Source organism: Zea mays, chromosome 10 (assembly GCF_902167145.1).
Source record: "Zea mays cultivar B73 chromosome 10, Zm-B73-REFERENCE-NAM-5.0, whole genome shotgun sequence".
NCBI lineage: Eukaryota > Viridiplantae > Streptophyta > Magnoliopsida > Poales > Poaceae > Zea > Zea mays.
In genome coordinates, this window is record NC_050105.1 from 126,524,339 (window position 1) to 126,536,565 (window position 12,227).

General features: G+C 41.5%; 1 protein-coding gene across 2 annotated transcripts; it reads right to left on the reverse strand.

The window, feature by feature from the left end:
* Positions 1–885: 885 nt before the first annotated feature.
* On the reverse strand, positions 886–8,226 carry LOC100383372 (Poly(A)-specific ribonuclease PARN). 2 transcript variants are annotated; one of them, XM_035963151.1, is made up of 7 exons: positions 7,750–8,226; positions 4,807–4,937; positions 4,283–4,611; positions 3,431–3,544; positions 2,757–2,883; positions 2,206–2,374; positions 886–2,026 (listed from the first exon to the last, which is right to left on the reverse strand). In XM_035963151.1, the coding sequence occupies exons 1-7, from the start codon at positions 8,112–8,114 to the stop codon at positions 1,276–1,278; spliced, it is 1,986 nt and encodes a 661-aa protein (XP_035819044.1). In that variant the 5' UTR covers positions 8,115–8,226; the 3' UTR covers positions 886–1,275. The 2 variants fall into 2 exon arrangements, with proteins under 2 accessions (XP_035819044.1, NP_001169499.1); NM_001176028.1 differs by having other exon boundaries at positions 1,184–2,026; positions 2,206–2,470; positions 7,750–8,177.
* Between the last annotated feature and the right edge of the window lie 4,001 nt (positions 8,227–12,227).

Sequence of the window (12,227 nt, forward strand, 5' to 3'; positions counted from 1 at the left end):
TCGATAGAATCTAGATCCCAAAGGATTGAAATCTGTCCCGATGATAGAATCTAGATCCCAAAGGATCGAAATATGTCCCGATGACAGTTGTTGTACTCTTTTTCCCTTGGTGAGTTTTCTTGAAGTTTCTCACATGAGGTTTTTAACGAGGCAACAAAGTGCAAATGCAATTTATATCACCATGCACTCTTTCTTTATATTTTTCCCACTCGATTTTTCGGAGTTTTAACGAGGCATGTGTTGGTCGCGGTATTCGCCCAAGGGGGAGTGTTAAGTAACCCTAGTTAGGGTTATGTGGGCAAATACCTGCTTTGCCCCTGAGGGGTCTCACATCTCTATATAAGGAACATGTACACCCCCTCATAATAGAGTGATCAGAAAGAGGCCAGAGGCCCAACCCTATATCATGTGTCTCGTGCGTTTCCTCTGTCGTGCTTATGGGAAGGGAGACGGGTTCTCTACTGCTTCTCGCGCCTCTACTGCTGACGGGAGAGAAGGGAGCGGATCTGGTGATCCGTGGTAACGTAGCTCTCAACAGTTTGTTGGTCATATTTTCGCTTTGCTTTGGGTGGAAGCCCGTGAACTTGGCTGTTACTTTTGATGGCACTCCTGAATCAGGATGTTCTGTCTTTCAAGGGAATCCATCTCTTCGTCTGTTAGGTGTTAGTCGGCCTCTCCTAATATTCTGAACTCTGGTGTATTTCTGTTATGAAAATAATAGAAAGGAGGGTCCCATGTGAAAATATATTGAGGGACCGGGCTCCATGCTATTTTTTAAGATCTTAGAACCTAAACGACACCCAAGATATGCTCTGTGGAACCAACCCAAGATATGGTCTGAGGAACCATAGAAACTTGAAAATACATTGTGGGGGTTTGAGGAACTAAAATATGCCCCGTAACAAGTTTAGGGACTGGCCATATTTTACTCTATCTTGTCATTACATTAATAAAAAGTTCACAGCTACTACACCCAAGATAGATGATGTAACAATGCATTGATCATCCTAGTAAATGGCATCAAGAAGAATGCTTCCCTGCATAAGTATAGATTTACTCTGTAGTTCAGAGCTTGCACCGTGCGGATGCTAGAGATGGCACTGTGCCTAAAGATACTGGTAAAAAGAATACCCATCAAAATATTGGCCTAGTCAGTGAGCCTCAAATAGAAGGCCAGGCCAATAACCTGCTGAAAAAGGTCGATAGTAGTAATTAGCTTCACATTCGTCTGCACAAACAATGTTTTGCCATCGTATAGAGCATCTAAGCTATATCCTAACATGTAGCTTCAGCAACGTTTTGATTCTTCGAACTCGGTATTATTCCATCTTCCTCGGTTACAGAGGCGAGTGCGACTCCATCAAGAACATCAGATATAAGATTGCCATCAACATTTTCTATGAGTTGATTCTTTGAGGTTGCACAGACTGCTTCAGCTTGATCAGCAAAGAGATATTTTGATTCAGAAGAGCTGCATATGTCTCTGTAGGTATCATACTTTGCAGCTCGTGTTTGGCCTCCTTCCAATATAGTTGACAGGGGGTGTAGAATTGAGATAGCACTATCTGCCCTCTCCAAAACAGCCTTCAAATCCAAGAAATCGTTTACAGACTCTTGTTTCTTGAACTGCACAAGGGCAGCAGTGGAATCAATTGAGAAGACGGTTGTAACTGAACCTGAACCAAATACTTTGCAGATGCAATCCTTAATTTCCTTCGGTCTAACCTTAGACAGGAATCCCCAGATGACAACAATGTTATCATACACAGCAGCAGGGTACCTTCTCGTATAACCTGGATCTGGTGTCTCCATGCCAGTGCTCAAATCAAGCACTGTTCCACTGTTCCAGCTAGGGGACAAAAAATTGATGTGTTTCTGCAGCTTAGTGTTCGTTGCTAGGTTATCCAGAGGTGAGAACTGCTCAAATTGTATGCCAAGATAAGCACACAACTGCGCAAAAATGCATCCAGTCATGTATGCATCGTACCCAGCTTCATGCTTGGCACCAGAAATGAAGCGAGAAGACCTGCAGAGATAGCATGGCAAACAAAGGTCACTATGTTAATTTGTGAACCAACTAGGTTCAATTAAATGGAAAGCTCATAGCAACGTTATCTGTACATGCCAAAGAAGTTTTGTGCAAGTGTGTCAAATGTTATCAAAAGCATGCAAGTGTCAAATATCAAGGATCCAGACAAACCGTACATCGTTTCATCTCCTTCAACTTCAATTGTCACAGGAGAATGACTGGATGGCTTCTCAACAGATGAATAAGATGCAGGGCACAACAATAAGAAAGCTGAAGATAGTGATTTGCTTTTGTGCTTCATCAGTTTCTGAACTGCTTGATTGACAGACATAAGATGCCTGGTATCTGCAATGTGTGGGAAAAATTTGTGGAAACTTAACGCAAATTCCTTGATAGATGATGGAAGAGGACGTACAAACTTGCTGTACACTTGTGCAATATCTGTTTCAACACAAGAAAATTTTGAGAAGCAGGAAAGATAGTGTTAGAGAAATCAATACTTCAATTGGTATCTGTTGGTCCAAATTAACAAAACATTTGAGCAGATATTTCCCTGGCAGGAAATAACAAATTTAAAATTTTGACTTGCGATATCTGTAAAAAAATATTATCTTAAATGTTGGGTAAAGTTAAGAAAAAGGACTGACATGAGAATTGAGAAAAACCAATATATCACATATTTATGATCGGAATAAGTATCTGTACGCACATAAGAGAATATATATACCTAGGAAACAACTATGCCCAACAATCAATTTCCTTTCTGATGAAAGAAGGTCGATGACATGGCGGATTCCTATTGCTGATTTGATTCTTTCTTCCCTGTTTTTTAGTAGATCTTCCTGCACATCTTTCTGCATTGAAGTAGAAACACCTACTGCTTAGATTAATAGAATAAAGATCATAAAGATAGTAATGTTTCATAGATGCCTCTTCAATTTAAAAAACTCGGCCAGGGAGGGAAAGACCGCCCTCCCGGTATTATATTAAGAAGAGACCGAAACATGGTCCCGGCCGAGAAAATCCCCGAACCCTGGCCCCCCATCGCTAGCGGGCCGTCACCGCCCACTCTGCAACGGCCCAGCCGGAGGGTGGCGTGCAGGACGTAACCCGGGAGCGGGCGGGGCACAGCGAGGGGATTTTTTTAACCAAGCCAGAAATTCGTCCCCGAGGGGGATCGAACCCAGGACCTGAAGGTGCTACTCGGAAGCCTTAACCATTACGCTAGAGGTCCTTTCGCGCCTCTTCAATTTAAAGATAAAAAGAAATGACAAGTGCCAGTTTCAAAAGTTGGATTGCATCATTCAAACTATGACCTCCAGCTATTGCAATAGGCTTAGTGTCCATAGAAAATTTAATGGATCATGTGCCATTCCAAATAAAATAAATAAATTCTCTTACCATTAATAATATTCTGTCCTCATCAGTGTCTGAATAAACTACTTTCTTTTCAGATGTGTCATCCTCACCAAATGTACAGACAAAAATAAGATCCCTAAAGTTTTTTCTCAAAACCTGCATGGGAAACATGCTATATGAGCAGAAACAGAAATACTATACAAGGATTAATTCATACCGTTGATGTTTTAGAAGTGAAAAGGTATCCATCCTCTTCAATTTATAGCTAATTAAAAAAAGATACACATCTATGTTCCTAAAGTGAGGAACATATCTGGTGCAAATTAACCCCTCCGTGCAACCGTGCAAACTTCTAATCTGGGCTACATGATGTTGATCCAAGAGACACAGGGGCGTGGATAATTTTACACTTAACCACCCGCTGCTAATCACACTTTTTCAAATCCCCCCTCCAACTCCCCCCGCACGCCCCCTTGGATCACATCATGTGATTCAGATTAGAAGTTTGCACGGTTGCACGGAGGGGTTGGTTTGCACCAGATATGTTCCCCCTAAAGTATCACAACCCACATTCACTGCATGCTACATTGTACAGGTTATGAGAATTCGGCCACTAGTTACTGTGAGTGCTTTAGGACACAAAACGAATTGGACAAATTGAATAAGGTACCTACAGACAACTTCAGTACTTAGTAGGGGCGTGCCTTCTTCTGTTTATTTTTTGCTATAAGCACATGTAAGTCTAACACACCAAATAAAGAATAAAAAGGAGGATCACAAAAGAACACTTCAGAATTTCTTAACTAGTGATATAACTCAGGAAGGACTACAGTAAGTTCTCAAAAATTAGCTGACCAACTATCACTATATTTCAAGGTAAATACTATGTTCTACCTGTTGAATTAACTTCAATTGATGTGATGAGAATCCATTAAGAATAATAGCAGGGCGCATTTTGAAGAAAACTGTCTGGAATTGTCCTGAACCACATTTAATGTTTCCTGACAAATGGTTGTCAACCATTGGCTTGCTGGCTATCGCATCACGCCATTCCTTGAAGTTCATTTTCATCCTTTCCGTGAAAAGAATATCAGAAGCACTCTTTAAAGGCATGTCTCCATCCTCTTCAGAATTAGTGGAAGATGTAACTGTTCGGCCATGATGCAACATGTTAAATTTCTGTAGCGCTTCTTCCTCTTGTGCTCTGGATAGATAAGATATTCCTGAGATTAACCAAATATTGTAAATAAACAAATGCTCTGGGAATAACATGCATGGAACATGGTCTTATCTCTAATGTACTGGACAATGAAGAACTATAAAACGAGTAATGTGTGATAGGCACATCTTGCACTCTCCATTGACAGAGAAGGCATAAAGTAACAGCTTAGCAAACTATTACAGGTAAAAGAAAGCACCTTCACGGAAGCATGTGTTGAAATCAAACTGGTACTTTGCTAGGAACTCGATTGAAGTTGTCTGACAAAGAAACTCATGAGATGAACAATCACTAGGGAGCTCCTTGCGAGGGAAGATAAAGAAGTTATGCCTGCAAGAAAAAAAGGTTATATCCAGAAAAATAAGTCAACTGCAAAACTGTTTAATAAGTGAACAAGCAATCAACAACTAACATTAAATTAAAAAGAAGTAATAAGGCACTCAATCTACTGCAAAGTGCAAACCCTCACAACTACGATGTTGAAAGAGGGAACGTTATTGTATGAAAAGACTGATACAGACAGATACAGAGCAACATATATTGGACATGGGTAGTGTTGGTCATGTGTAAGGCTCTAGAATCATTTTTTCAAAGTGGTAGTTAATCTGGCACAACCCACTGTGTGCCAATCAAGGGCGAGGACACCATAAGTTAATACAATCTCCAACAACAAAATATTTTAGACCCAAACAAGGGGTGTTCTAGAGTTGAGACCCAACAGAAGCCACAAAATTAAGGTCTAGGCATGTGGATATCTGTTATCCGTTTGCTCTTATTTAAGGCTAAACCTTTGGATATATTTCAGTGTTTCAAGTCTTCTTTTACGGCCTTCCCATGTCAACTTTGGCCTTCATCTGTCTCTATTCATTACTATCGCGTCCTAGGATCCCATGCCTCTGGAGGTCTCCGTTAGACATGTCTAAACCATCTCAATCGTGTTAAACAAGCTTTTTCAATTGGTGCTACATCTAGCTTATCACGTATATCATTGTTCCGAACTTGATCCCTTTTCATATGGCCACAAATCCAATGCATCCTACCATTTACTGAACACTTATCTACTGAACAAGATGTATTTTTAGGTCAACATTCCGCACCGTATAACATAGCAGCTCTAATCATCGTTCTATAAAACTTGCTTTTAACTTATGTGATACCCTCTTGTCACATAGAATGCCAGATGTTTGGCATCACTTCCTCCATCCTACTTTTGATTCCATGACTAACATCTTCATCAATATTGATCTCTCTAAATACTGAAAGGCATCCTTCCTATGGGCTATTTGACCTTCCAAACTAACATCTTCCTCATGTACAGTAGTGTCGAAGTCACATCTCATGTATTCAGTTTTAGTTCTATTGAGTCAAACATTAAGACTCTAGAGTCTCCTGCCACAACTTCAGTTTCCTATTTACTCTTGCCTGACTTTCATCAACTAGTACTACATCGTATGCAAAAAACATACACTAAGGAATATCCTCTTGTATGTCCCTTGTGACCTCATCCATCATCAAAGCAAAATAAGGACTCAAAGCTCGGCCGGAATAAGGACTCAAAGCTCTCTTGATGTAGTCATATTCTAATCTGGAAGTCATTTGTGTCCCCGTCACTATTCAAACACTAGTCACAACATTATTGTACATGTCCTTAATAAATCCAACAACTTCCTTGGAACTTTATGTTTGTCCAAAGCCCACCACGTAACACTCCTTGATATTTTGTCATAAGCCTTCTCCAAGTCGAGGAAAACCATGTGTATGTCCTTCTTCTTAATACATTGTTCCATTCATTGTCTTATTAAGAAAATAGCTTCCACGGTTGACATTTCGGACATGAAACCAAATTGATTCATAGAGATCCTTGTTATTCCTCTCAGACGATGCTCAATAACTCTCCCACAACTTCATAGTACGGCTCGTCAACTTAATTCCACAGTAATTGGTACAACTTTGAATATCTACCTTATTCTTATTCTTGTAGATTGGTACCAATATATTTCTTCTCCACTTGTCAAGCATATTATTCGACAAAAAAGATATGGTAGAATAACTTGGTTAGCCATATTATAGCTATATCCCGGAGGCATATCCATGCCTTGATTGGGATACCATCAGATCTCAGTGGCTTACCCCCTTTCATACTTTTCAATACCTCTCTAACCTCATATTCTTGGATCCTACACACAAAGCGCCTGTTGTTGTCATCAAAAGAGTCATCCAACTGAAATATTGTGACCCCATTCTCCCCATTGAGCAATTTGTCAAAATACTCTCACTATCTATCTTAACTCATCCTCCTTCACCAAGAGGCGCTCTTTTTCATCCTTAATGCAATTAACTTGATTGAAGCATCTTGTCTTTCTCTCATGGACCCTAGCCATCCAATGTATGTCCTTCTCTCCTTCCTTTATATTCAAACGTTGGTAAAGATCCACGCAGTCACGACGCGTCACCAAGGAGGTGTCGAGCGGCCGGTCCTTGCCCATTTGACACCATTACACGGTTTCTGATATGGCACATCGCTAAGAGGGTTACGTCCCAACGGATTTCTTTCGGGTTTTGTCTCTATTAGATGGCTAGGTTCAATGTTGGCTTGTGGCTATCACAATTTCCACTAGAAACTTTAAATTCGATCAAATTTTGACAAAATTTGTACTGCTGTCGCCCCCTACCAGAGAGAAAATCACATTTGCCTCTGGTGCCAGAACAGCATCAATGTGCAACATGGTAGATGAAACTACCACACAGGTTCTGCAGAATGGCTGTGCAACCTAGTTTGGCACTGCAAGGTAATACATGTTCATGATAAAAAAAATCAACATTTTGCTTAGGTTTCTCGGATTCAGAACTCCATTTCCTTATGAGCTTATCATTGCGGAGCATTGCACCAAGCACGATAAACCAAACTAATAATTGTTGTTTTCTCACACCTGCTCAGAAAAGGCTGCCTAATGTGGCTTCTCCTCCAAAATAACACCATGAAACTTTCTACAGGAAATCAGGCCAAAATGTTGCCCACAGCACAAAAATGTGCTAATCGCAACCCTCCAAAACCTCAATAAGTATTCAGAAACCTCAGCTACTAATGGATTACTAGAACTAGAACATGAAGGATATTGAGGCGAGACAAAGAGGCACGCACGGATGGGCAACGAAGGCGGACTTGGCAGGGTCCCATCGGAAAGGGCAGACGCCGAGCTGTAGGGCGGCGAACCGCTCCGCGGAGTCGCGGAGTTTGAGGTAGCGCACGTCGGCGCGGTCGAGCTCGAAGGTGTCTCTCCAGGGCGCGCTCGTGACGCCGCTCATCTCCAGGTCCAACCCCACGAATGCGGCCTCCCGCACGCGTCCCCGCAGCTTCTCCAGGGCTTCCTCCATGTTCCCCCGCGTCACCTGCTTCACCGCCACCCCGCTGCCGCCACCGGGCGGCGGGGAGGAGATCGCGCGGTAGAGTAGGATTCTGGGTGGCGGCGCCCGGAGGACGCGCCGGAGGCGGCCCGGCACCTGCATGGCCGCCGCCGTTGCTGGAGACAGACCGGAGCGGTGGAGGCACGCGGCGGTGGGTTGTGCTTGATTTGGTCTGATGGTTAGGGCCCATCTTCTGGAGTGTAAACTTGGGCTGTATCTCAAGTTTTGACATTGTCGCTATAGGTGTACATTCGGGCCGCCCGGCCCGGTCCGGCCCAAGCCCGAAAAGGCCCGTATTGTTTGAATTTTGGGCCGGCCCGGCCCGTTTGAATTTCGGGCCGTGCCGGGCCGGCCCATGGGCCTAGCCCTCGGCCCACGGCCCGGCCCGTAATTGCTTAAACGTGCCGGGCTTATTTCGGGCGGCCCAAAATTATAAAAGCCCGAAATTCACATTAGGACCTGAAATTCAATTTTTGGCCCGAAATTCAGTTTTTGGCCCAAAATTCATATTAGAGCCCTAAATTCAAAAAAATAATAAAACAAATAAAATATAAGACAAATAAATTTATACAAAATCAAACTTAATATTTGTATTAAAGTTACCACATCTATGCAATGTCTACCTCGCATTTTGTTAGAAGGAAAAAGAGTATAATCAGATGTATACAAAGTTCGTAAGTTCAGTTTATTGTCTAATGTTCATAACAAAAGTAAAATTACATCACACAATCTAATTCAAAGATACAAAAAAACATCTAACTAGCATTATCTCTAGCTTTGTGTTCTTTATCAAGTATATGAAAGTGCGAAATGAAGTATGGTTTTAATAAATATATGGGCCTTTTCGTGCCTCTATATGGGCCTTTTCGTGCCTGCCTTAAACGGGCCGTGCTCGTGCCCGCCCATGGGCCGTGACCTCGGCCCAAACCCGGCCCGATATAACGGGCCGTGCCGGCCCGGCACTAAATTATTTCGGGTCGTGCCGTGCCTGGGCCGTGCTTTTTTTTCCGTGCTTCGGGCCGGCCCATCAGGCCCGGCCCAAATGTACACCTATAATTGTCGCAGACTCGCAGTCCAGTTCTCAATGGACGGAAAATGTTTTACCTGTCTGAACTGTTAAGTAACCCTAGTTAGGGTTATGTGGGCAAATACCTGATTTACTCCTGAGGAGTCTCACATCTCTATATAAGGAACCTGTACACCCCTCATAATACAGTAAAGAGAAAGAGGCTAAAGGTCCAACTCTATACCCTGTGTTTTGTCTGTTTCTCTGTCGTGCTTTTGGGAAGGGAGACAGGTTCTCTACAGCTTCTCACGCCTCTACTGCTGATGGAGGGAAGGGTGCGGATCTGGTGATCCGTGGTAACGTAGTTCTTAACACGTTATCAGCACGCTCTACCTCGATGTTGCTACGGAATCAGATCTGCATCAACTCTTCATCAAACCGGCAGGTCTCTCGGCCTAGCCGAACTGTCCTACGAGACAGCCTTCGATTCTCCCTCTACACACAAGCGGTATATTTATTGGTTGATCCGTTGTTGTATACGTTGTCCCTGTTGGACGTGGTAACGTTACCGTTCATCCTCGGCATGGGGAATATGGACACCACGATGACCAAGCTGCGTCATTGATCACCTGCATGCGGTCAAAGCGGTGCATGCCACATCCCTCAAAAAGAGGATCACCTGCATGCGGTCAAATCGGTGCATGCGCTCACTGCGCCTCAGAAAGGAAAGAGTCCTATGAAAAAAACGAAAACTGATCAAAACATTTTTTTCATTGAATTTCTATTGAATTAATAAACTGTGGTACGGTTTTAATTTGTATGTATGCTGAATATTATTAATTCTATTTATTTTCTATTGTAAATAATAAATAGAATAAACCATGTTTTGTGTTGGAGTTTTTACATTAATTAATTATTTCCTGTCGCAAATAATTAGTAGAAAAATACATGCTTAAATATAGAAAATTGCCTTTTACACATGATGTGTTTGTTTTCTACTTTTTATTGTGTTTGTTTTCTGCTTTTATTTCCTGTAGTAGATACTTAGCAGAAAATTAAAATACATATGAAGGTTGTATTGTACATACTTAAATCTCTCTAAATATTTATATTATGTTGAGCTTTCTGATTCACGTCGAGCGATTAAAAATTATAGTGGGTACTCGGACACACTGATCAAACTATGTTATTATCGGCTGAGTTATGGCATTAGCTGAATATTGACTGCACCCTGGCAACACGACGCAATATTTGTGCCGTTCGAACTTGGTTGCATCATGTGATTGCTATGTCGCACTCTCGCTTAATCGGATCGCTCCCGTTGAGTCGGACCGCCATCGCCGAGTCACACATTTTTCGTGGGCCCTGAAGGCATTGCATGTGTGTCACAACTATTAAGTCACAATTACGCTTGTTGCGCCTGTTGTGCCTATTGCGTGTACTTATCGTGTACCACAACTAACAAGCCACAATTGCGTCTGTTGCGCTGGTTACAAAGGTTTGATGTGTTGTCGTTGCCCTGTTGGCCGCACACGCGTTGACGCTGAATACACTAGAGCTTGTACTCGCGTGGATTATGGTGTGTCGTTCAAGCCCCTGAAATCACATTATGTGCAACCTTCGTAAACAATTTTGTTTTCGCTCTATATTTTGTTTGATTGTGTTGTGTGGCATCATATATTTATATATATTGCCAAGTGGTCTTAACAACTATATCAAGCTCTATAGTGCTTGGAAATCTGGGAAATTAAATTGAAATACAATTAACACGGATAAGTTAATTTTTTGCTCTCTCTCCTCATGCATAAAGTTTTACCCGAAGTTACCCGGAGATATATAATATAATGCATGAAAGCCTTTTTGGCATAGAAGACATCATAAATTGGGATTATATTACTAAGCAAAAAGTCCTTACCAGATGATTTAAGACCAGAAATCTCAGTCATACCTTGTTGAACTAGATGTTGGCACATTGCTATTTGTTGCTGAATGACATGAAGCGAACTTTAAGATAAATGACTATAACCTTAGCAACAAGAAGTTGCGAGTACATCGAAAGGTAATTCTGAGAAATTTTTCACAATGTTGGTGTGAAAACTGAAAAACCATTGTGTTCCCGTCGAACCATTTTACTCGTCCTATCTAGGACCTCTATGCTTGTGTTGCATACACCTCTCAGAATTGTAAATACTTATAGTCACTGAATTGACTCGGGATAGTCATTTGACAAGTTTGGTATACACTGTAAGCTAAATGGTAAAGGTCGTTCCTGAATGGACACATACCTGGGGTTTATGTAGCCGAACTACACTGAATTCCACCCTTTAACATTCTTACTGTAATCTATCTCTGATCTACCAGGAGTAAGAAGAGTAGAAAATAGCCATGAAATCACATATTACCGACATTAATATGTCATTGGTCCGTGGCGCTGGAAGATCCATAATTCTTGACCACTAAGCTATTGGTGATGGTAATTTGTGATATAACTATGAAGATCTTGTGGAGACTGGATGATTCCTTCATATGAGAGCAACACTATCTGTTGTTGAAGATGGATCCTAGGCGGATACCAGTCTTGTTTCGTTCTTGCCAAGCAGTTATCATCATTTGTTTCATGAAAAGCTAGTTATATGGTGATTTTCCCAGATAAAAATGAATTCTTGGCCTTGTTTGTTCTATTCCAAAGCTTCTCTTTTTGCTGAACAATGAAGAGATCGAAATAATGCTTTATAGAACAAGTTGGTATATAATATGAGGAGAAATATTTGCCCTGCTGGCAACACCATAAATAATTGGTTATTGTTATAAGTTCTCTCTCAAAATTATTATACCTAAAATGTTGCATTAATCGATACCCAATTTCAAAGCAGTATGAGTAATTGGGTAAACCATGGGCAGTGATAAAAACGAGCTGGACTATACATCTCTGCATATAAAAATCTTTGCTTGGCAGCATTGGCCTGATGTCGTGCACTTTACTACCAATAAAAACACATTTTTCTATGTGCCTCAAAGCACAATGCAACCAGTGAATGTCTTTGTGAGCGTTAGACCCTGATGGTCATTTTACTTGTTGATCTGAAGTCAACTAATGGCTCCAAATGATGAATGGTATTCATGAGCCCCTGAAGAAGCCTTATGGATAAAATAGTGTTGTGCATGTTAGTCTAAATCTTAATGATTGACTGTGCATTTGGCAATAATAA